Genomic DNA, 25854 nt, shown 5'->3' with positions numbered 1-25854 from the left:
GATTTCTCTTACCTTACGTAGTGGGTTAGAGTTAAGTAATTTTATTTAATACAAAGTTGTTTTTGATTTGCCAATGCAAACTAACAATGAAGCAAGCAGAACTGCTGAAATAGGGATTGATTTTGGTTTTATGATTTTGTATCTGAGCCTTTATGGGACATAATTACAAATTTCCTAGCATTCATGAAGGTTAGTGTTAATTCTATTATGGAGACAGAGGCAAGGATTAAGTTCTGCTTTCTTTATTCTCATACTCCAGCAGTTCAATATAACAAATAAACTACCTTTGCAATCAAACCACAGGAATGAAAATACAAAAGTTTTGCCCAATCAACAGTCTTCCTTGTCCTCATAACTCTTGTTTCCCCTTGTAAGTTCCTCTTTGCTTCATGCGACAGGAGATATTGCCAACCATTTCCTTATTCTCCCTTAGTGGACCCGAAACCTGAAACATAATAAAGAAAATGTACTGAGACTGACCTCCTCAACCTCATTCACCATCATATAAAACCAAAACGATATTATTAAAAAAGTAGAGTCTCAGATAAAAAAATATATAAGAACTGGATAGTAATGAGTGATCCAAACCCAAGATACATTCAACATTTTCTATACTTATACCTTACGTCAACAGAATCTATTAGTGAATTAGCTAATGAATGAGACACTCACAATAGATAGTGAGAAGTGTCCCCAGAAACCTTGGATAGGAATAATCCTCACCCCTGTGTCCTTAGTAGAATTGAAACTTCTGTTCACAAATGCTAGGACATTTTTCATTCTATATCAGGAACGGAGGTGAGTATTATGTTTGTTCAAAGCTTGTCTACTACCAAGGATGCCATATCCAAGACAGGATTAAAGTAAAACCTCCTCAACATAGACTCTGATGACCAATCAGCCGCATTAAGGATATTCTTGAATCTGGCACCCAGAGTGAATGCTTTCAAAGCCATGGCTCCTCTGACCAAGTGAGCTCCAAATTGGACACAAAAATGCCAGCTTCTTGCATGAGTCAGCGAACACACCTGGCAAATGTAGGAGAAGAGACAGCTGTGAATGGTTTCTTGAGGAAAATTAACTGTTGTTTCTCATCAGGAGTTTGAAATTCCTCTGTTATGCTCTTGTAGGTCTTCAAACATTGAATCATACACAACTTTGGGGATTTATCAAATGCCTCGTAAGAAATGAGCCTGGAGTTCGAGTTTGTTCTACAAGAGATATGAAATGTCACTCCTTCCGGGGTAAAATCTCTGCCCGTAATATCGAAAGCCAGACATCCAGGACTCTACAGCAAGATATCAAGCAAAGCAGCATAGCTAGTTTCCTGGAGAGTTCCTTAAGAGATAAAAATTCATTTCTTTGCCAAGATCTGAAGAGATTTAGGCCCTGATTTACATCCCATAAGGTGGAGTATCTGGCTTAGGGGATACACAAGATAAATCCCCCTTGTGAGCTTGCATACTAGAAGATGCTCACCTACTTTATAACCCTTTATCAGGAAACACCCTGCAGAAACAGCTGATCCAAAGGTATTGACCGTCTTGTAGGCCATGACCTGAGATGCCAGAGAAGCCAAGAAGTTCATGACCTGGACAACGGTGGACCCCAATATATCGCTACCTTTTTGTACACACTAACAAACCTACCTTGAGCATTCTGGTTTGTATCCCTTGGTGGTGGCTATGGCCAACATCCTCTTAGCTTCTGCTGAGACTCCTGGGACTCTCCATCTTTCACCATGTAATCCACCATGCCATGAGAGGTAACCAGCCTTGGAGGATTAACAGGTGAGAATTCCCTAGAAGATCACAGAGGGGATCCAGAGCATGGGGTAGAAGGATTAGAGAATCCCAAGAAAGTGCCAGAAGAACTGGAAACCACACTTGCAACCTTCAATATGGGGTGATGAGGACTACTTTCATCTGTTGCCTCCACACTTGAGTTCATAAACCCATTATCAAGGCAAAAGGAGGAAACGTGTCTTTCAGTTTCCTTGACCAGTCCTGCAGGAAGGCGTCTGTTGCCATCACCAGAGGGTCTGACTTCCAACCGAAATACAGTTCCACGTTATGGTGCAGGTGAGATGCAAAAAGGTCCACCGTGAATGAGCCCCACCAGTTGTCGAGCAGCTTGAACACCTCTGGGTCCAGTTGCAAAAGGCTTGAATCTGACCATTCCCTGGAAAACTAATCTGCCACTGTGTTAGCTGATCCCGAGAGATATTCCGACATGACCCATATGGTGTTGTGGAAGTAGAAGGTCTAGAACTCCTTGGCCAGTTCTGTTAGGACCTTTAATCAGGGACAGCCCAGGTGATGGATGTCTCAGACTGATGACACGTTGCCCATCTTGAGTAGGACACAGCAATTCTCCTTTTCCTTGGTCCAACACTGGACTGCAAAGGAGCCTGACATTAATTCTAGGCAGTTTGGTGTATCTTTTGTTCTGCTACCGACCACTTTTCCTGCTGTGAAAGACTCTGCACATTGTGCTCTACATCTGGACTTGATGGCATCGGACTCTACAGTATTACGATATCCGAATCAGAACTGAAAATGTCTCTGCCATTCCAATCCTCCATGTAGGCCAGCAACCACAGCAGTGGAACTTGCTCTGAATACTGTAGACCTATGCAGAGGTGAAAAGTCCAGAGTCTATGAAGGGCCCTGTAATGCAGCAGGCCTAAGAAGATTGCCTAGATGGAAGACAATAGGATACCTACCACCCTGGCTGGCTGGCGTAGTGAAGTTGTCTGTTTGGACAGAGTACAAGTCAGTTCTCTGCAAATCTTTGCAATCTTCTGAGAGGGTAAGCTGAGGGTCTTCTCTGAAGAGTCGATGACAAAACCCAGGAAGGTTGTCTGTTTGGACAGGGTCAATAGGGATTTCTCTACATTTATGAAAAACCCCAAGCATTCCAGCAAGTGAATTGTCACCTGCAATTGTGCTTGCAGCCTGGCAGGACACTGATTCAGAAGCAGAAGATTGTCCAGGAAGATGATCGGGCCAAAACCCTGGGCACAGAGAGATTTGATTGTCAGCTTGAGCACCTTGGTGAACCATGAAGGGACCAAGAAGAGACCAAAAGGCAGGGTTTTGAACTTGTAGACCTCCTCCCATGGTAGGAAATGCAGAAATCTGCGGTGCAGTGTCAAAATAGGAACTGTGAGGTACGCGATCTTGAGGTCGAGACGGACCATCTGATCCTCTAGTTGCAGCAAATCTCGCAGTAGATGGGAACCTTCCATATTGAAGTGGCGGTAAACCAACCACCCTTTGCTTTGAACTCCTTGAGGTTTACCACAGGTCATTGACTCCCAAGCCGTTTTCCCACAAGGAAGATGTTGTTGAGGAACCCCATCGGGTGGAAGGTAGACGTGGCAATAGCGTGGTTGTGCAACAAGTAAGTCACCTCTTGATCTATCAGGATACTTTGTGCCTTTGAAAAGACGAACAGTCATAGCACGAACTGTTACACTGGGGATCTGTGAAATTAGATGTGGAAACCCTGGAAGAACCTGGAATTTGAAGAACCCACACATCCAAGGTTAACTTTTCCCAGTTGTGCAGGAACATTGCTAGCTGACCCCTCATTTTTAGTCTGGAAGAAGGGCAAACTCTCACCTGATTGTGTTCTGTGGAATTGTCCTCCTGCTGAGCCTTGTGGACCATTATCCCTCTGGCCTCTCTTAGAAGGAAAAAACTCCTTTGGTCTAGATTGGTCCTGCCATTGTGTCTTGCAGTAGCCTTGGCCTCAGGGAGGGCCTTGAGTGAAGAAGCATCCGGCCAAGTGCCCCCTGCTACGACCGGACCCGACAAAAATGTGAGGTTTAAAAATGTTCTTCATGGAGGCCTTCTCCTTGTCAATGGATGCAAAGGTTGACACAAACTTTTCGAATTCTTTTATGAAAGGTTCTATGAATAGCCTCCCCTTGGGCTACGGCCCCTGCTTCTGTGGAAGCCAGGTTCCCCAGCTTGGGCTCCACTTTGATTAGTAAAGAGTCGGCCTCTCTATCAGTAATGCACAATTAGCGTTTCCAAGAAATATTAAGGTGTGTTGCTCCAACCCCGGATTATTTTGTGTCTTCAGCCAGTTCCAGGATTTTCTTCAGAGGACCTATAACGTCCCAGAGCTCCCAATGCCCTTTTTGGGGTTGTGAATGTGCTTCACAAGGAAGATAGCCATTCTGTTTTCAGTGTTCAGTGTCAGAGCCAATTGCCTGCCAGTGACGAACGTGGACATTCTGTCCAGAGATGGGCTTGCATCTCCTTCTCGAGGGGCTTTTGGAGCCAGTCCACCATGTATATAGTGACTATGGAGGATAGGGATCATTCTGCACACCGGATATGAATGAGGTTGTCTATATTCAGTATATAAGAGTGATCCTGAGGATAATCCTGTGATGGCACTGAATCAGTGCTAGGGGAATGGTGGCCATGATATGCATGGGCCTGCCTCATCATTAGAATCGTCTTGTGAATCATCGTACTCTTGTCCATTCAGGAAGGGGTAAAAGGCATGTCATCCAGTGCTGGGCTCAGTAGTGTCCCAGAGTTCTTATCAAGGCCTGTAGGCTTGGCAAGGAAAGCCTTTATAAGGTGCTCAAATGCACTTAGACCAATTCCTGCATCTGCTTTCTACTTGAAAGGACCCTGCACGGCCTGGGTAGGCATCATGAGAGAACCTCTGGGGCAGTAAGCATCCATAATGAAATGTAGGGGACTTGGGCATGAGTATGCTATTTGAACAAGGTGCCTCTCTAGTGTTGCAATTGCTGTGGCTATTGCTTGTTGCATTGAGGTATTTACTGCCTCACAGAATACATCATCATTAGGGAGTACTGAGATGGACTCCTCTTCTATACATTCAACCTCCATTGATAGAAGCTCTGTATAGCTGGTCTGTAATTAGCAAAGCACCTCATGGGACTGTTAATGTGGTACTAGACAACACCAGTGGCTGTGGGTGCACTAATTCACGTGCAAATGGGCATCACCCTGGTGCTAAGCAAACTATAGTGATATTCTGAAGGGTTAATCTTAAATTCCTGGGCTGCCCCTTGCTGCAGCATGCATGTAGGGCTTTGCCATAAACAAAGTATGAAGAAACTATACAGAGCTGCTGTTCTATGGGCATTGTGCTGCTAATGATCACAGGTAGAGTACAGACTCCCCCAGAGCAAGATTGGCTTCCAGGTGTCCCAGGTTTGAAACTGATCAAGGCACAGACTCCATGCGGTAGGCAGCATGTCTGAAAAAAACCTCCTAGTTTGAGCACACCACCCGTGGAGCAACAAGAGAGCATAGTGCATCTGTCTTGAGTCGAGTGCCCTCTAGTGGGCTAAGTTGACCACTGCACTCACGTGGTTCCCAGAGGTAATAAGACCTGCCGTGGATGGAGCACTGAAGTACCATCCCAAGGCGGCGCTTCCTAAAAGGGAAAAGAACCCCTCCGTTACAACGGATTAGGCACAAATAAACAATAAATGCTGAGAAAAGGCACACTCATCTGTATTTATGCTGGAGCATGAAAGAAACAGAAACTTAAAAGGGGAGATGAGCGTTATGTCCTTTATTTTCAAAAACCAAGATTCTGAAGGCTTACCATTCACTTTCAATTAACTTTACCACCGGCATCAGTTTTTCATGGAGCATGAAAGAAACAGAAACTTACAAGGAGAGATGAGCGTTATGAAGACAAGAGAGACTGTTGATCGGCCAAAGGGTTGTATTTCCTTTCCCGTGGTTTTTATGGGAAAGGTAGTTTATGTGTTACATTAAAGAGCTGGAGTATGAAAATAAAGAAAGCAGAGCATAATCCTCCCTTCCAGTCCTGACATTGAATGTATTTATTCTGTATTGTTTATTTAACAAATCTGTTTTAAATCTTTTAATCTTAATTCCGATCTTGAATTCAATTATTGAGTGGTCACGGTTTCTATTTTGAATTCTATTATGCTAAACATTTGAGTTATTGATGGGGAGAATAGTCTCTTGCTGCTAAGTCAATGAGAGATCCCAGCGCCAAACTGCCAAGGGTAAAAATTGGGGTGCTTAAGATATTGGGGTTTAGAAAATTATGGGGGTTCAGCTCCCCCAAGATTATAGATGGTTTCACCAATGAAAACTGCTACTTTTAAATGATTCACCAAGGGAGATCAGTTTTATACTTGACAACTATGTTTGTTTCAACAAAGCCATGTGTGAATTGCCCATCCCCACACCTTGCTATGGTAAAAGGGCTCTGATTGGCTAGAGCATGGATACTCAAAGTACAGCCTGGGGGCCGCACTCGGTCCCACTGACCTTTACATGCGGCCCCCTTGGATGACAGGAACAGTGAGCTGCTGTTTACTCAACACAGCTCTAAAAATAAAAAAAAGATATTAAGTAGACAGGCAATCACTTATTTCAAGCTTAATAGGTCTTAAAAAAAGGCAGTAACTAGGGAGTTCTGTGCTTCACTTTATAAACAATTTTATTTTTTAAAACATCTAGCTGCAAAAGTGTAAAAATATTACAGTGGCTTCAAAATTCAAAACGTGTATTGAGTTAACATGCAGACCTTTTCAGTACAATTTATTATATCAGCGCATTGAGAATGTTTAATTTAAAAGTGATAGTTTTCAAACTTGAATTTAGAAATATTGATTCTTTCTCCTAACCTGACAATAACGTCAATAGTGAATCAAAGAGGCAGTCAGTTATGCGTACTTTTTGGGTAGCCTGGATTCCTATTATAGATGAACAGAATTATAGTTTATTAAATCAAACACAGGAGCAGGTTTTGTATAATGCACAACTTGAAATCATGTATTTTGAGGTCCTCTCATATGTGATTTTGAAGAAAAAGGAGGGTGAGTGAAAATAAACAACTGCCTAGGATCATGCAATTTGGGAAAGTGGGGAAGTAGGGATTAATCCCAGGTTTTCTGGTTTCACATAGTTCAATTCAGCCACTAGATGTATATCCTTTGCTTCGCCTACACCTACTTTACTGCCAATCCCCCCCAACTCTGTCGCCCAGCCACCACCTCGCTGGCCTCAATGCGGCCCTCGGACACATCACAGAACAAGCTGTTTGGCCCCTGGGAAACTGTTTGTGAGTACCCCTGGGCTAGAGGGTCTGCTGGAAGAATACACATTGCTTTGTATTATTGCTTGTTTTTTGTAATTACCTTAGAAACACTGTAAGAGTTACATGGTCATTACCATGGGATTGAACTGGTGCTGACAGAATATGCATTTGCCCTTAATTGTTTTCCACCATAAATGAACCCACTCCTCGAGTTCTGGGAGACTGGCTCTTCTGCGACTAATTGTCAGTACTACTACATAGAAGTTCATCTTCTATCACTGGTCGGCAGGAAGGACAGCTTCCCTTTGGTAGGAGTCGGAACCCAACTCTAGTACTCAGGATGAATAACATGCTGCTGTTTATAACTGAGGTGAAGGAGGTTGACTGTCTTGTGAGCTAAGGAACCAACTAAATTCATATGAAGAACCAATCAGTCTCAGTTGCTATGCAACTCTATCATTCGAAATCAGGGTGTGGGGGTGAGGAGTTTGCACAAGACAGAAGAGAAGCTGCTGCCCAAACTATCCAATGAAGTACATTGTTGAGTAGATGATCTCAGATGCCCATTTTTACATATCTAAAACACGTCTTCTCTGCAACTCCAACAGCAGGATATGAAAGAAGAGCACAAGTGTCAGGAAGAACCGCTGGAGTCCTGAAGGTCACCCAAGGTGGTCTTTCTCCCTTATGTCATTTAGTTTAAAAAAACAAGATTCTTAAGGCTTACCATGCACTTTCTAGCAGCTTGACCACCAGCATCAGTTTTTCCTCAAAGGTACATTTACCCAGTCCCTGAAGAGGGCACTTGAATCCCCCTTTAGGGCCTTTGCTGCCTGCCAGCATGTTTCCTCCATGCATACGCTCCCTGATGTCACAGTATGCTTAAAATACTACTGTGTTGGGAAAGTTAGAGGTTCCCCAAATATAGTTAGGAACAATAACTGTTAGCTATCACATTAGTACAAATCTATTGAAACCAATATGAATACATATCTTGTCTCTTTTAAAAAACATAAAACACTCACTAAGCACAATAGTTGTTGAATGATAATCCGAAACTAACTGTGTCTTGGTTTTTACTACTGTCCAAGAGAAAACCTAAAAGGCAGTAGTAGATGTAATTGAATTTGCAGTGTGCCCGAGTATTTGGTTCTTGAGATTCCAGAGAATGCTTGTTATTTTGATTACTGAAGCCACCCTAAATTCCCTCTGCGCTGAATACCTGGCCTGACAAGTACAGTCACAAGCTTGTCTTGCACATAAATATGATTAATGTTGGTCTGACAACTTGCTGTATTCCAGGTGCTCACTGAGATAATACTTTCTGTATTCTTGCATATTCTACCTATATCACTCCACTAGCTTAAACAATCCATTACAATGCTAATGGATTCTGACACGCGGGATCTGCTATGCCAACACTCATGCTCCTTCAGTGACGTCAGCTTCTGCTGTCCTCTTAGTGACACTGATCTTTGATACAAAATCCAGCTGCATCTGCACCTCCTCTTTGATTCTACATGCTGATATGAAGTTATGAATGAAGCAACTAGAAGTGCACCCACTGGTATTTCTACAATTTGTCAGCAATATGGGAAAGCCACTAAACTACATGATAGTGCCTTCAATTTTCTTTCTTTGGTCTTTGAGTCAGTATAAGTATCTTTGAAAATCCAATTAGTAATGTTGGGTGTTCCCTGTTAGAGCTCCTCTGCTTATATAACTGTGAACAGTCTATTTACAAACTATATCCTCAATATCTGCAACATCGTCTCCTAATCTCTGGAATCATAGGTTGAAGAGTTCAGCAAAATACCTTGCAGATAGTAGGCGGTTCTACTCTTATTTTCTCTTCTCATTTCTATCCAACTTCCATTCATTTTTTGCTGATAACTACTTGGACGTATTTTGATTTTTAAACATAGTCAGAATGTCTTTTCATGTAATGTCATCCATGTCTTTTCCATGCATTTTTCCTGTTTCCCCCAATGTCTGTGAACTATGCCTACACTTCTAAGTCTGCTCTCAGGATTTAGGTAAGTAAATAGCTTATATAATATTATATGGCAAGGCCGTAGAGAGGAGGCTTGAGAAATTCAACCAGCACCACAGGTGAGCACCTATATTCTACCCTATGGTGCCTCTGCTGGAAGGCAGACCTGCTGAAAAAGTATTTTTGGTGGCGGTTTTTAGATCAATAGTCCACTCCTTCTCTCCTGTCTCTATTAGGTTCTCCAATGAGGAATATTGCTTCATCAACAATCAGTTTTAACTACAAAAGAAGAACTTGTGCTGTACAGATATTGTATATGTATCTGAAAGAATGATTGAGAAATTAGTTCTTAAAGAAGACAAATGGAATTTTGCTTGTTAAGCTGTCTTGAATCTCCAGAAGTTGAACAAGTTGTTAACAAACCCTCAGAAAAAGACTGGGTCATCCACCTGCTAAGAGACATATTACATGTGAGGGCTAGTCTAGCCTACCTCAATCACCAGCCCAGGACCTAGAGTCAACTAGGAAATATGATTTCCTGTCAGTACATTTCTCAGGTGAAGGGAGTATCCTGACTGCACTGAAAAAGTTTGATCCACTTAACAATGCCAGAAATTATTTTTACAATTCTACAGCTGATAATATATGATGAAGATATCATAAAAGAAATGTAGGTTTGTAAAATGTATCCTAATACTTTGGGGCATATTCATAAATGTAAATTTACATGTGAGTGAATCTATACATGTAAATTTACTCTCACACTTTGTAGAAAATATATTACTTTTGCTGTTATTCATTAATGTGTAAATTCACTACAAAGTAGAGAATTGCATGTAGGTAAAGTCCTACTAGTAACTCTTGACACTTAGACGGAGATCTCTGCCATGGGGGGGCATAGATCTCCCAATGGTAAAATACAGGAAAACGTTTAAAGGTTTATTAATTATGATTTATTTTAACATTTAATGAAATGTATATCTATTTAAGAAGTCCAAGAAAATTACGTTAGTTTGGCGTTATTTCCCCTGGATGTTATTTTAAGTCCATGCATCCATTATTTTCTATGGGAGGGTGTTTGAGTACCCGTGGCTGGCTAGGTGTAGTGCTCAACTTGCTCCAGGTTGAGCTGGAGTCCATCTACTATAGTTTGGGGTAATTTTCGGCTGTAGAATCTTTAGAAGTGCATTTTTTGCATTGCAATGGGCTTACACTTTTGCAAGTGGGTGCATGTCCCTACCTACAACTTGACTACTCCTCCATTATCCCCCCTTACTCCACCATAACCTCATCCCATTTTGTAGTTAGTATTGCCCATTTTTCAGCCACTCCCTCTGTCCCTCCCATATTTAATATTGAAACGTAGGCATACATGTGTAAGGGGCATTCTAGCCGCGACAGTCCTGAGATGAATGCTGTATTCAACATGAAGCTCTGCTGGCACTAATCTACCAGCTACCCAAGAGGAATGCCATCCACAATACAGGATGACACAGTTTCCAGGTATGGGGCTCAGGCTAATCCCTCAGATCAGGTAAAAGCAGGGGATACACACAGTATTCTCTCAGTATAGTATTGGGGCTATGTAGGAATATCTAGAAATAATTTATCATGATTGGTTTATTCATTCTCTTTACCAGGTTCCCAATGCTGCATACTTTGCTTTGTTTCATTTGCATAACTATTGCAGCTCATTCTCGCTATGCAAGATTGTGATTGTTTCAATAAATATATTGATAACGTATCTTGTATCTCTCTTGAGTTTCTCCTTGGCATGCATGGGTGTGTGAAGATCCTAGCAGTCTGGGCGAAGGTCTCTGTCCAGAAAAGATAGGAAAGATAGAGACCTCCATAAATAAGTTAGAGATCAGCATCTGTAGAATGTCAGTACTACTATTAAACATACTGCAAAACGCATTTTATGAATAGACCTCTCACAATACAAAATAGCTTCACTGATTTATATTTAATTAGAACATTGAAATGTTGGGAGCTCCATTGAAAACAATGGAGTGCTCTGGGCTTCTAATGGCCGGTACAAGCCTGGAGCGCCAAAATTCCAATGTTTTTGTTCTTGCTGTGAACAAAGGCCTCACGGAGCCCAAAGGGATTTAATTTCCTCGGCTCAGTAAGGCCTTTGTTTTGTTTATTAGAACATTATGCCCTCTAGTGGCAGAATATTTTAATAGCCTTTTAGCCCTCTGTAGCTGGCCTTTACTGGCAATAAAATTCGGCTCCTTTGTTAAAGGTCCTCGTCTCAGGCCTTTAACGCTGGATCAGGCCTTTCATGGCCGGTATAGCACGCTACAGCAGGCTATATAGCTCTAAAATGAAACTATGGGTTACATTTAAATTGACCCCTACCAGGTTGTATATATTATTAGACCTTTGATATGCCATCTCAGTCTCAATGTGTGAATTAATATGGAAGGCTTTGTCTTTGTCATGGATCTAAAGGTTTTAAGTAATTCAGAAGGCTGTTGTCAGTAATAACATTACATTTGTCTGCTTGTTTTTCAGTAGGTCATAAGCGTGTTAAATAAGTCTAATTATGAAAAACAATATTAGATTTATTTAGTATCTTAATTTGATCAAGAATCGAAATATAAAGGTGATGATACATTACCATGAATTATTTCTTGTTCATTTGCATGATCATTTATTTGCATGTCTGCAATATAAAAATAAAACTGTATACATTAACTAGTAAAGGAGCACCATATTCTATAATGTAATAATTAAATGCTTATGTTAACACTTCCAGATACAAAAAAAAAATCATACAAAACTTTTACACTAATGGCAGGAAACAATACAAGCCTTCTGTACATAAAATATCATGTGAATCAGATCCAAATAATTTACCACAGTTAAAACAATGCTAATGTTAGAGATAATGGCTGCAGATTTGGTGGCGTGTACTATTTATCATGCAAATAGAGACAATACAAGAGGGGAGGCAAGGGGAGAGGGAGGCTTATGGGCATTCTTATTGCTAACTAAGCATAACACTACTATGAAGCTCATCCTCTACAAAAAAGTCTTCTAGGTATTCCCTCAGCTTCGTTATCCTTATGTAGTTTCAATGATTTATGTCAACAGTTTTTTGGAGGTAAAATACCTACCCTTTCCTGCTGCTTTTTGTATGTTGTGAGAGTAATGTGTCCAATTACTATAGCATGGCCTATTCATTGTTGTTCAAGCTTTGTTTCATCTGTCTTACTATTGCAGCTCATTCTCGCTATGCAAGATTACAATTGTTTCAATAAATGTATTGCTAACATATCTCGTATCTCTCTTGAGTTTCTCCAGGGAATGCATGGGTGTGTGAAGATCTTAGGAGTCTGGCTGAAGGTCTCTGCCCAGAAAAAATAAGAAAGGCAGAGACCTCCATAAGTAAGTTAGAGACCAGCATCTGTAGAATGTCAGTAGTACTATTAAACATACTACAAAATGCATTTTATGAATAGACCTCTCACATTATAAAATAGCTCTAGTGATTGATGTTGTATTAGAACATTGGATTATTGGGAGCTCCACTGAAAACGATAGAGTGCTCCGGGCTTCTAATGGCGGATAGAAGCCCAGATTTCCAAAATTCCAATGTTTTTGTTTACAGCTGTTCCTATGAACAAGGGCCTCACGGAGCTCTAGGGGATTTCAATCCCCTCTGTAAGGCCTTTGTTTTATTTATTAGAACATTCTGCCCTCTAGTGGCAGAATGTTTTAATAGCCTCATAGCACTCTGTAGCTGGCCTTTACAGGCCTTTAACGCTGGATCGGGGCTTTAATGGCTGGTATAGCCTGCTATGGCAGGCTATACAGCTATAAAGTAAAACTATGGGTTACAATTATATTGAACCCTGCCAGGTTGTATATATTATTAGACCTTTGATATGCCATCTCAGTCTCACTGTGTGCATTAATAAGGAGGGCTTTATCTTTGTCGTGGCTCTAAAGGTTTTCAGTAATTCAGCAGGCTGTTGTCAGTAATAACATCATTAAAGTTGTCTGCTTGTTTTTCAGTAGTTCACAATCGTGTTAAACGAGTCTAATTATTAAAAACAATATTGGATTTATTATCTTACTTTGATCAAGAATTTAAATAAAAAGTGATGATACATTACCGTGATTTTTTTCTTGTTCTTTAGCATGATCATTTATTTGCATGTCTGCAATATAAAAATAAAACCATATACATTAACGAGCAAAGGAACACCATAATCTATAATGTAATATTGAAATGCTTATGTTGAAGTATTTTATACAACACTTACAGATACAAAAAATCATTACTAAAATTTCACACTAATGGCAGGAAATAATACATGCCAACTGTACCTAAAACATCATGTGAATCAGATCCAAATAATTTACCACAATTAAAAAAATGCTAATGTTAGAGATAATGACTGCTGATTTGGTATCTTGTACTATTTTTCAAGCAAATAGAGATATATGAAAGAGGGAGGTAAGTGGAGAGGGAGGTTTATGGGCATTCTTATTGCTAACTAAGCATAATACCACTGTAAAGCTCACCCTGTACAAAAAAAAAGTAATCTAGGTATTCCCTAAGCTTTGTTACCTTTATGTAGTGTCAATAGTTTATGTCTACAGTTTTTTGCAGGTAAAATACCTACACTTATTAGCTGATTTTTTTGTGGTTGCGAGAGTAATGTGCCCACTTACTACAGTATGGCCTATTCAGGGTTGTTCATGTTACTTAAGGAAGCAATCTTGTTTCTTCTTCCTTAATTTATTCAAATGAATAAATCTTTTAACTGTTTTCGTGACCATGCAACCAATTACTAGGGTATAAAAAGCTATATACAACTTCCCAAGTAAACTAGTGGATTTGCCTTCCGCTTTCCATTGCTAGTGATTTCTCTGCTTCTCAACATACCAATCCCACTCTTTCTTCTCTATGATTTACAAGTGCTAATTTACATGATACATACTCTTCTAGCAAGTTTAATATGGGCCAGACGCTGACCCAGAATCAAGTGGGAAACACACTCTCTTTTGGAGTTCTTGACTTCCATCTCTCCTACTTGTTTGCGCAATGTCACTTCTTACTTCTTACTACTGGTCCCATCCTGATGCCAGACTCCCACACTTAAAACTAGAAAGACACCAAGCTGACAACCTCCCTCCGGTGTCCCTTCTCCCAAAGGGTCTACCTCCAGAACGCTGAGACATCCACACTATCTTCACCACGTGTTGGGCATGGGTATACCTGGGATATGCTACCCTCTACTCATCAGACATCCCTCTTAGGGACAACCCTTGGCTCCCAGTGACATAGGAAACACTAGTGCAGTGCAATTTATCCACCCACCAGATCCGTATTGTAGATGCCCTTTTTTATAATGGCAAGCTGGACCTCGGCTCCATCTTTAAGGCTGGTGGCACGGTTTCTATGATGGACCGCTTTGTCAGATTTCGATTATATAGCACAGTACCGGAGTTATTGCCCACATTTCCAGAAGAACCTCCTGACTTTCCCCCTCTCACTAGGTTGAGTCAAGTCTTTATCACGCCAGCCTTCTACTACTCCCTGTACGCTGCATTGCAGCACAACCAGCCTGGGAGTGAGACTTGAATTACTGCATTCCTGACAAAGTATGGCACTTTTGTTGCTTGCAAACAAAACTAATTTCAATAAATAGTTGACACAAACTCCTGCACTATAAGTTCCTCCACCGAGCATACACTACTCCCCAGGCCCTTGTCAAATTTGATCCCTCTCGCTCCCACCAATCCCCTAAGTGTAATGCAGACAATGCAGATTTTACCCATCTTACCTGGAATTGCACCATCATTCAAAGCTTCTGGCAAGCTATATTCTCCCATCTCTCTGACATGCTAGACTTGGTGCTTGTCCCTGAACCTCTCCTAGCACTTTTAGGATATGTCAAACCTCTTGCATCACAACATAGATGATTTGCAGCAATGGCACTTCTACCAGCTAAGCAATGCATTGCTATGTTGTGGGATAGCAGCAGGAGACCCACCACTGCTGACTGGTTATGAGACCTCATTTACTGTGACACCACAAGTGAACTTTACACATCCCTCCTTCCCCCTACATCCAGACCCAAGGATATCTGGAACCCTCTTTGCTCATACTTACTGTCTCATGAAATGTCTGATTCCTCTGTCAATGCACCTGACTCATAACTATATAGCTTATTATTTGACTTATCTGTTCTATCTCCCTTTTTTAGACTGGGAATGTTGTTTAGATGCAATTTCTCTCCTTCAGCTCTTGCCAAGCTACGTCGTACAGTTTGCGGCTCTGACTGTTTTTTGAAAAAATGCAAATAAAAACATTTTTTTGAAAAGCTATAGCAAAAACTTTATTGAAGGGCTTGCATACAATTCACTCTTCTCCCTTAACTTAATCAAATTAATGAATACTTGAAGTATTTTGGCTATGGCCACAAACAATAGATATTTAGGTTTAGACGTCGGCAAAGTATTTCAATCCTTGTTTTTATTTGCCTGTTTCTATGTTTCTTCCATATATTATTTGAAGACTTCACAGTGGAAAAACTATTAAAGCTTTCATCTATAGTTCAGCAAGTTTGTACAGCAATAGATAGGGAGTGAAAAGACATGGCCATTAAAACATTATGGCATGGAAGAAGATTTTCAAGTATTTAAATTGTCTCTTGCAGTTTTCCTGACCCACTAGCAACAGAAAATGCATGGCTTCTTGGAGGTTTGCAAATTCTGACTTTCCTATTATACAGGAGGTGGCTTTTTTATTTGTGTGACACTGCTACATTATCACTAGTACTACTAAAATAATAACAATAGTAATAATAACAATAACAATAATAATCATAATAGTGATGATAATAATAAACATGATACTTTCATTAATACAGGTACTTTTAAAAAGAGCACACAATCACTCAAACAAGAGCATCCTGGTGCTGGCTCAGAAACTGGTCCTCATTGCAGTAAAGCACAAGAAAAGAAAAAATGAGAAAAGAAAAGAAACAGAACAGAAAAGAAAAGAAAAGAAAAAAAAAGCAATAGGTCTTTACTAAACCTTTATATTAAAGAGTAACATAGGGCATCCGGAGCAAGGAGCAGCCAAGTCCCAGGTTTTTCATAAAACTGGTCTCATGTGTGAGGAGCCGGAGTGGTCCAGGAAGTTGGTTCCAGGCTTTTGACCCTGGGACCATAAATTATTTGCCACCTATGGATTTGACCCTAAAAGAAGGAGGTTTTAGCAAAGTGGCACTGCAAGATCTGGGAGTCTTCTGACTCCTCTAATGGTACAACCAGTCAGATAAATATTTAGGGCCTGCAGCATAAAAGGTCTCAAAGCCCAGCACCATAGTTTTGAATAGGACTCTCTTATGAATGGGAAACCGATGCAACTCTTTGAGAGCAATATAAGGAGAGTTTCAGCACAAGTCTGCTGAATGATTTGTTAACCACCTGAAGCATGTGAAGCAATTGCTTTGAACTTCCCACAGTGAAGCTATTGCAATAATCAAGCCTTGAAGTGATGAGTGCAAAAGCCGCTGATATCCTTGCGGCTGGAAGAAGAAAGTAAAAAAACATTTTGAAGGATTTAATCACTTGGAAACACTTGTCCGCTGTTGACAGTACTTGTAGGCAAAGGACAGTGCATTGTCAAATTTTTTGTAACTTCTGGAGATGGAGGAGGTGGCACAAAATCCAGCTAGTGCATAGTGGGAGAGAACAAATTAGACTTTCCCAAAAAAAAAAAAAAAAAAAGTCTCTTTTATCAGTGTTACACTTTAGATAGTTATTTCCCATCCATCGAATAATGCTCGTAAAGCAGTTCTTGAAGTTCTGTTCAGACCCAAAAGAGTTCTTATCCAAAGGTAGAGTTGATTGTGTATCATCAGGAGGTAGTTGAGATTCCACAGGAGATAATCAAAGATAGCAGAGGGGCCATGTCGATATTAAATAATACTGAACTAAGAGATTAGCCCTGTGGAACAGCAAAAGCTAAATATCTTATTTCCGATAAATACTGTCCAATGGAGACTAATTGTTTCCTACCAGCCAGAAAAGATCCAAACCAAGACCAAGCCTTGCCAATAATCTCAAAATCCATAAGCCACTGAAAGAGTATAGGGTGAGAGATTGTATCAGATGCTGCTGAAAGATCCAACAGAATCAAGACAGCATTGTTGCAATTGTAAAGCGTCATCTTGATTGTTTCAGAGACCTCTAGCAAGGCAGACTCATTAGAATGTCTAGGTCTAAAGCCAAATTGACAAAAATGTAATGGCTTGGAATATTCCAGTCAGTTGATCATTTACAATATTTTCTAGTATTCTAACTAGTACATGGAACAGCAAGATGGGTCCAAAGTTTGCCAAAATTGAGGGGTCAGTCAAGAGCTCTTTTAAAAGAGATTTGACGCTGCCACTTTCAAAAGCACTGGAACTTCAGCCAGAGAAAGGGAAGTATTTAAGATCTGATTTATAATTGGATTCACGTTTCAATAGCCCAATGGAGAATAATGAGTGGGCATGGAATCAGGGGAGAACTGGATTTACAGGAGAGGATAGCTTTCTGTGATTGCAGCAATGAAAATCAACTGAAAAGTAGGCAGGGTGAAATGAGTATACAAAGCAGTTAATGCCTCTCCTTGTGACTGAATTGATTCAGGGCGATTAACATTGAAACCCTGCTGAATCAATAAAAGGTTTTCTTTGAAAAATGTTGACAGCCTGTCACAAAGAGAATGTGAAGGGAGAATATCCCTTGACAGCCCTTTAGATTATAGGAAGGGTTTAATAATTTGAAACTTTTTTAAGTGTCAAGGTTAGCTAGTTCCACTTGCATATTAGGATAAACATTTTGGCCTTCCTGATGGATTTGTGATATAATTTCTGGACTAGCCCAAAGCTACTTAAGTCCTACGATATAAAGGCCATATGCCATTCACCTTCAAGTTGCTTGCAAGCTTTTCTTTGGCTAAGCTAGGCGTAAACAAGGGTGAAGAGGGAGTAGAAAGAAGTCTACCTGGGCATACTAAATCATCTACAGCATCCTGAATCCACGGATTGAATAAGTCTGAGTCACTGGGGAACCTTCCCATAAGGTAACAACAATAGCAATAATAATAATTATTATAATGATGATGATAATAATAATAAAGGAAAGAAGGCAGTTACCCAATAATAGTATTAGTATTTTCATAGTAATAATAGTGAATGTTTTACCTTCAGAAATATGAAATGCTGAGTTGGTCTTTCCAGAATTTCAAAACTCATGACATGCAAAGTGCCCCACATGCCAGCTGCAAGCACTTACCTTGGTGAACTACCTTGATGTTTTTTTCCAAGCTCCTGCCCCAGAACAAACAACCTTCATGTTTATCTGCTTTAACAGTGCGCATCTCTGCGAAGTGTACTACTTGGTGTCATGAGTGTGCAATCCAAAACTACTAACAAATCTAGAAAATGTGTGCCCCACAGACTGGGACCAAATGATATGCTCTCTAGGTTTTTCTAGAGAGACAGAGGTCAGTTTCTAGACACATGTTGCAAAGGACTTAGTCGATGTGACAACCCAAATCCCAAAAAACTGTTGTACTGCAACCATTCCACAACCCCTGGGCAATATTTGAGCAAGATTTGTAGAGGGTAACAATTAATCACAAGATGTTACAGGGAGAATCAGTAGAACCCCAAACACTCTTTCATTAACAAATAATGCACACTAGAACACTACAACACAAATGATACACACTGAATATGTATTTTAAAATCAAAGTTCTAGACCATAGGATGCAAATATTCACCACAATGAAGACAAATATGGCAGTACTAACGGTTACCATAAGCATGAATGATAGCACTTCAGCATGATTGCTTTTATTAATCTATAACAATTCTACATCATTGTGCTACTTCTTAAGCTCACAAAGCAGAAAATAAAACCTTTTCTGGAGTTTAAGAGATGGTATACTCTTTCATATTGATTTGAACAACACAGTGTTATGTTCAATAACGCAGCAACATCTGCTATGTTCATCTCACAAGGCTGGCTGCACTGATATGTCAGTGAGCAAACTTTAAGTGCTTCCCTTACCAATAGCTTTTGGTAGGAACCAAACATGTTATTCTGTATGCCCTGTCCCAGTGTCACCTCACTTTAAGACTCCTCTCTGCCTTTCACCTTCTGTGTTTGAGGTTTTTAACATAATCTCAGTAACAGGAAGGGCCTGAAGTCATTCCAACTAATTTTGCTCTACCAAATTGTGCACTTTTGAATAAAAACAAAAAAGTAGCACGGTTGGCAACCTTCTAGAACCTCTTAGAAATCAATACCAAGCTAATGTAAAATGGAGCTGTCAGCATTTCAGATTAAATATTGCAAATATATATATGTGAACTTGAGTATTACCTTCCAGAAATTAATAACATATACCAAACATAAGTCAAATGAATCATACGGATTCAGAATTTGGATTATTTAACTAGCACATGTAACTCAAGCAGGGAAATGCCCAGAACAGAAAAAACACACAATACTCATAACACAATTTTTTCCGATTTTTATCACGCTCATAATATAAACACATTCAAAGTGGTCTTGATAATTTTTTTGTCATTCATGGTCTTGACATAGTCAAGGTAGGGTCCCCACCCATCCACGCTATTTAGTGGTACAGAGTGAACAGCCAGTACTTTATATATTTACCCCCTGTTTTGACTGATACTGTGATACCGAAAGTGCTGTGGTGTCTGCTAACCAGGACCAGGGTGGTGGTCTGTCTTTGAAAGGTGATTGGTAATCGGTGTAATTCTAATTGGCCAAGACAACCTACCTGTAAGTCCCTAATATATGGTAGGGGTGTAAGTTTAGAGACCTCAGTGGACTTAATGCACTCAAGTGTGCACTGCCGGGGAATCTACTGTCATTTTAAAGTCAGACCTGCCTTGCAGGTTGGTCTTAAAATAAAATTATTTCAAAATTTGACTTTGGAATTAAAAGTACTTCCAAAGTCCAAAACTACCTTTTATTAGATATAGGCCACCTCTAAGATCTGCCCTAGGTGCCCCTGTGGTAGGGTTCCTCCTTGCTATAAAAAGGAGGGCACTATAAAATAGATTGGATTGGATTGGAAAACCAGCAAAAGTCATTTCTCCCCGTTTTAGTGCTGCTAGCCCCATTAGCTAACATGGGAAGGCTTTATCAGACTTTAATTAAGTCTAACTTTTGATTGGAGTTAGCTATCAAATCAGACATTGGACAATAAATACAACAACTTGCAATGTTTGATTTAGTATAACTATTACAGAAAAGTAGTGTTAGAACTTACTATCCTGAAGTTACTTAAAGCAGCCCTGTAGCAGCCTATTCAGATTGGTCATTCTTTTCACAGCCTGGGCTAAGGTGCACCCTGAGTAAGTGTGAAGAGGCCTGAGCCTGAAACAATATAGCCATTTTCTGGGAGGAAATCTGTGTCCTGGAGAAGCCAGAACAGGAGGAGTACTGGGGAAATAAAATAAACTTCATAGGTAGAAGTACAGATGTCACAAGACCCAGGTCAGTCCCTACCTCCTTGATATTCACTCAGACGGGAGGCCCTTCTAATTAGATTAGGAGAGGGGCTGGAAGGGGTGTGTAGGGAAAATGTAGCCACAGCTGTGGGTTGGAATAGCCTGACCTGCAATCCGAGGCGAGAATTTCTCCATTTTGATTATAGAGGTCCTGTGCATTCTGGGCCAAATTATGCCACACTTTCCCCGAAATGGTCATCACAGAAGGTGGCAACTTGAACCCCATTGTTTGGGGATCTTTCCATCCCAGAATGTGGAATAAATATGGGAGGTCTGCAGGAGCCTCTCAGATCCCTGCCTTAGACATCTGAAGAAGGATTTCCCTGCTGGACCCTAGAACTGCACATTAGAGGACTGCATCTGCTGCACCTTTAAATGTTCCTCACAAGAAGGACTATGCCTGTCTTCAAGGATAAACAGTGGATTCCTTACCCATGCATCACCGTCACTGCACCGATGGGAACCACCACATCTCTCCTCAATATTAATGAATCGCCACTGAGGATGAGGACTTCACATCACCAATTATGCAGCTCATATTCAACCCATCACCATCAACTCTGTTGCATCCCCTTCACATTGTGTGGCTTCGTGGCTCAACGAAGATGCATCACCCTCATTGCAAAGGGGTTTGACAACGCACCACTGTTCAACTGTCAATGACTGCGTGGCTCAACGATGACGCATCCCCTGACTGCATGGATCAGAACTGACGCATTGCCTCTGCATCATCTCCTCTGCTCCTCGTATCTGACCCTCGGCGTTGATGTAACCCTCTCCACAAGGTACTGTTTTAGCAGAACAAGGATGGTACCTGTAGCTAGCTCGCACACTATAGCTGTCGGCATGAGCTTTAGATTTACCCCTATCTAGCATGACCAGGTAGCACGGGTGGGGCTTTCTGCTTCTAAGCACTACACTTACAAATGCTCTTTAAAAATTCATATCTCAACTTTTACTTATTAGATGTTTGTCATTTCAGTCTTGTTTTGCTCATTAAATTAAGCTCTTCTTTTCTTACCAGGTATGGTATCTTTTTGTGTGATGTTTTTACTGTTGGAAGTATTGAACAAATACTTTACACTTTGCCTTTTAAGTTAAGTCTGACTGCTCTGTGCCAAGTTAGCAGTGGGTGAGCAGAGGCTAACTTATGGTGTGTATCTGACTTACCATTACTAGGATTGTGATTCCTGCTTGGACAAGGTGCATACGTCTGTTACCCAGTAACCCAATGTGTAACACAACTGAAAGGAGGATGTCAAGTCTGCTACTTTTAAGGTTTGAGGACTGAAAAAACATAACATATTCACTACATCCAGAGTGCATATTCTCTTCTAAAATTCTGAAAGGAATTTAAGGCCCCTTTTTTCAAGCAGCACATGATCACACCCCATCCCTATATACACTACCATTGACCCTGCTGGCCAACTTTAGTAATTTCCATCCATCCGCCTCCTTTCTCCATCTCAATGATCTATTATTGTTCTCCTTTGCGAGCCAATCCTGTATTTGATATGTACAATGCCTCATTGCATGTCTGGTAGCTTTACTCAATATAAAAGTCAATGCAACCACAAGTATTGAACAAGCAACTATATTATGAGATATGTGGTTTCCACTGTGATGTACCTTTCAAACTAATGTAGCACCTATAGATTAAAAAGCAGGACTAGGAGTAAAGGTAGGTAGAAAACAGTAGACAGGAACAAGAGTCAAATCCCTAATCTGTGTGATAGACACCATTTTGTGCCATACATAATTCTATGTAAGCACTCCCCATCTTTAAAATTAAAGTGTTTATGACTGAATGGCATTCTTACCATTACTGCTAGATAGGGATTTCAGCCAACCAATATTTTCATATAGTAAACAAGCTTTTTTTAGCTGATACTTATAGCTTCATCTACATACTGTGTTTGAAATCAAGTGGTATCCTTCAGTGAGGAAATATGAATAAAGAAAAAAAAATGATGAATATTTGGTTTTATTCTCTGACCTAATATCTGTAAGAATTACTCCGAAATCTCATTCCAAGAGTCAAGTGCTATTTTACCCCTACTAAAGATAGGAGTTAAATTGTTCATTAATGTCCACCATCTCCAACAAACTCTGGGTCGGATGCACAAAATACATTTTGTAGTACGATTTGTAGTTTTACCGCAGTACTACAAATCTAACTACACTGTGGTATTCACAAATGGCACTTATGTAGTTACTTCCACTTTTGAGCAAGTTTACTACTTTCCAGTATTCACAAACTGCACTTTGTAGTAACTTACACTTTTGTAGTAAGTCCCTACCTCCATGATTTTCTCTTGAAGGGTGTTGGAGTACCATGTGTAGTGCTGTATGTACCACAGAAGTATATGTTACTACAAAGGTGTAATTTGTGAATGCAGAAATCTAGTTAACTAGCTCAAAAGGTAAATTGCAAAAGTGGAAATGACTTTTGAGAATTTGGCCTTCGGTCTTGACTTACAAAGAAGTCAATATTTTCCAAGGAGGCTTGGACGTTGGTACTGCATACCATCATTGAATGCACACCTTTCAAATGCTAAGAGTTTATATTGAGACTATTTGGTATTTGGTATTCAATATATTTAGGCCCATATTTATACTTTTTTAGCGCCGCATTTGCGCCGTTTTTTTACGCAAAAACTGCGCAAACTTACAAAATACAATTTGCGCCACTTTTGCGTCAAATAATGACACAAATGCGTCGTTAAAAAAGTATAAATATGGGCCGCAATATCAAAATGGCTTTCACAGTAACAACCACTGGTTTGTAAGTCTTGGTCTAGAACTGTGTCTGAAGATACACTGTGATCATCCCCACAGTAGTCCTAAAAGGATGCCATGGGCCCTGGTGCAAGCAATGAAAATGTCCCTTTGACAGCTACTGGGGTAGTAAAGTACATCAATAATCATGGTTCAATGGGCCCATCAAGGCTCTGGCCCCGGTGCCCTACACCTGCTTCACCAACGGTTACTACGCCTCTGCATTCCCATGGTTGGTTGTGGTATCTCTTTCTCAGTGTCTCCCTTTAGATAGCGAAATTCCTCTCAATTGCACCTGGAGTTGCTCCTTTCTTTCGAATGTAGCTGCTATGGTTTTGGTTAGAAAAGAGAGTTTACAATATGTTCCAGTTCAGGCCATGAACCGTGCTAGCTACAAAACTTGTAGTGGATCTCTATTTGTGTATATTTCATCCCATGACAAGCACTAATTAGGGATTACATGTTATTCGTGGCAACGTTGTTCAATCTAGTTTCATAGCCATATTCGGAATAGCTACTCTATCCATTATAGCATAAAGCAACAAAAGTGGGTGGATATACTCCATGAATATCTTAGTAGGGTTTACAGTTTCTTGAGAAATCCAAAACAGTCAACAAATAACATTAATAGGCTGATTTTAGTGATTTATAGGGTGCATTTTGCTGACAACAGAAACGTATGCATAGCCACTCAACGAAATATTCTTACTTTAAACCTAGTTAATTTAGTTACATTCATTCGAATATATGTATAAATTTTTTCTATAACTTACGTTTTAGTTTTAACTGTCATACTGCAATAATTTGTTATAAATCTATACAATAAAATATTATTAAACCGTGCAACGTTGGAAGAAATTAAATAAATAGAATTCGATACCTTGAACTTGTAACTCGATTTCCGAATGCATTCTTCCTTGGGACATAAAAGGAAGCCACCTGAAATAAAGACAAAAACATTTATATCTGTCTGTGTCAGTCACAGTCAACAAACAATTATATGCTGTGAGCCATTAGTTGATTCACAAAATACATTCAATCATACAATTAGTGCTTAATGCAGTTGCACAGGTTTATTACTATTCACTTTTGCAAAACAAATCTCTGAAACAAAAACAAATCTAAAAAGAGCATACATAACTATACCCAGATGAGCCCTGTCTACTTTTGCAGAGGATGGTTCGATGGAGAAATCACCTTGCCTGACCTCCGAAAATGTTACTGGTCATCTCAGGCAATGATGATCAATGAGCGGGTGTATGGCTCACAATTAGAAACTCTCTTGCCTGTAGACCAGAAAGTGAACGAGCCAAAAAGATATCTTATCTGGGAGAGCTGTACGGAGGGATAGTACCGAAAATTAGATCTAGCCAAACAATGCTGACTCTAACGATCTGGCAGCTGTGATTCAGAGAATCGAAAAAACGTTAAGGCCTACGGATATTTGAGGGCTTCAAACAATGAGACATTTTAGGAGTCTTCAAATTGGGGGACTCATGGGAACAGGAATGTTTCAAGACATTTGAGAAGATACAACAGGAATATGAGCTAACATACGTAAATGCAAGTATCTCCAAGTGAAACATACACTCACAAAATATACAGGCTTACTTCAAGACAAACTAGGCAAATCTTTCATGGAGAACATGGCGCTGGCAGTACCTTTCCATAGGCATGCTATGCCTCAGGTCTACAGGATTTCCTTTCAGAACATGTTTTTCTAAAATGTTTTAAAGACAGCTTCAGCAATAGTTATGATTCTGTAAAATGTCCGTTTGAGCCCATACTTCCTAGCTGCGTAACGAGTAGAAATCGGACATGTCAATTGTGAGACAGGCACGCAAGTAGCAAATTCACAAGTTCTTCCTTGCTGCAGAGCGTAAAGTAACCTTTTTCATTTAGAGATTGCTCTTTTATGTATAAAAGTCATATCACTCTAATTTAGATTAAGAAGAAACTAGAAAAATTGTCTTCACTGCATTCTATTAAAAACTGAATTAACTGGTCAATTTCGATTATTCGTTTTGACCTCGCCAAGATGATTTCTAGGAAAGTTATTAACCTCAGATTTCATGTCACAATTCTCTTCAGGACCTACTTGAAGAACAAAAGGCCAACTGAGGCAAGTGTTTTCTCGGAGGATTCCTGCGGATAAGGAAAATTAATCATAACAGCGTCATTCAGCGCACATCTAGGGAACTTCAGTAAAGGGGAAGGAAGGCACACCAAATTGCTACATAAAGCTGAGGCAGGTTCTCTAGAATGTGCCCTGGTTTACGGAAAGAAGCAAATAAAGAGATATAGTGGGGGCCTATCTTTGACGCTGGCCGGGTCCTAGCCAGACTAGCTCTACTACAAGGTGGGGTGATGGGCGGGTAGGGGAAAGGATCAGGTCTGAGCAGGTTTTTTTTTACTGGAGGCGAAAAAGAGGCACTT

At 40.1% G+C, this 25854-nt stretch overlaps 1 protein-coding gene across 2 annotated transcripts in view; it reads right to left on the bottom strand.

The window, feature by feature from the left end:
• Positions 1-226: 226 nt before the first annotated feature.
• LOC138282511 (oxygen-regulated protein 1-like) overlaps positions 227-25854 on the bottom strand; it is an 896912-nt gene continuing 871284 nt past the window's right edge. For both annotated transcript variants that reach the window (XM_069220189.1, XM_069220190.1), the window contains 4 exons: positions 24299-24357; positions 13201-13245; positions 11700-11744; positions 227-445 (listed from right to left, as the gene is read on the bottom strand). In XM_069220189.1, the coding sequence (XP_069076290.1) occupies positions 420-445; positions 11700-11744; positions 13201-13245; positions 24299-24357 (175 nt within the window). In that variant the 3' untranslated portion in view covers positions 227-419. The remainder of the gene's footprint in view (positions 446-11699; positions 11745-13200; positions 13246-24298; positions 24358-25854) is intronic.

This window comes from Pleurodeles waltl, chromosome 2_2, assembly GCF_031143425.1.
Source record: "Pleurodeles waltl isolate 20211129_DDA chromosome 2_2, aPleWal1.hap1.20221129, whole genome shotgun sequence".
Classification (NCBI taxonomy): Eukaryota; Metazoa; Chordata; class Amphibia; order Caudata; family Salamandridae; genus Pleurodeles; species Pleurodeles waltl.
The sequence above is the reverse complement of the archived record's forward strand: the minus strand, read 5'-3'. Positions and strand labels throughout refer to the sequence as shown.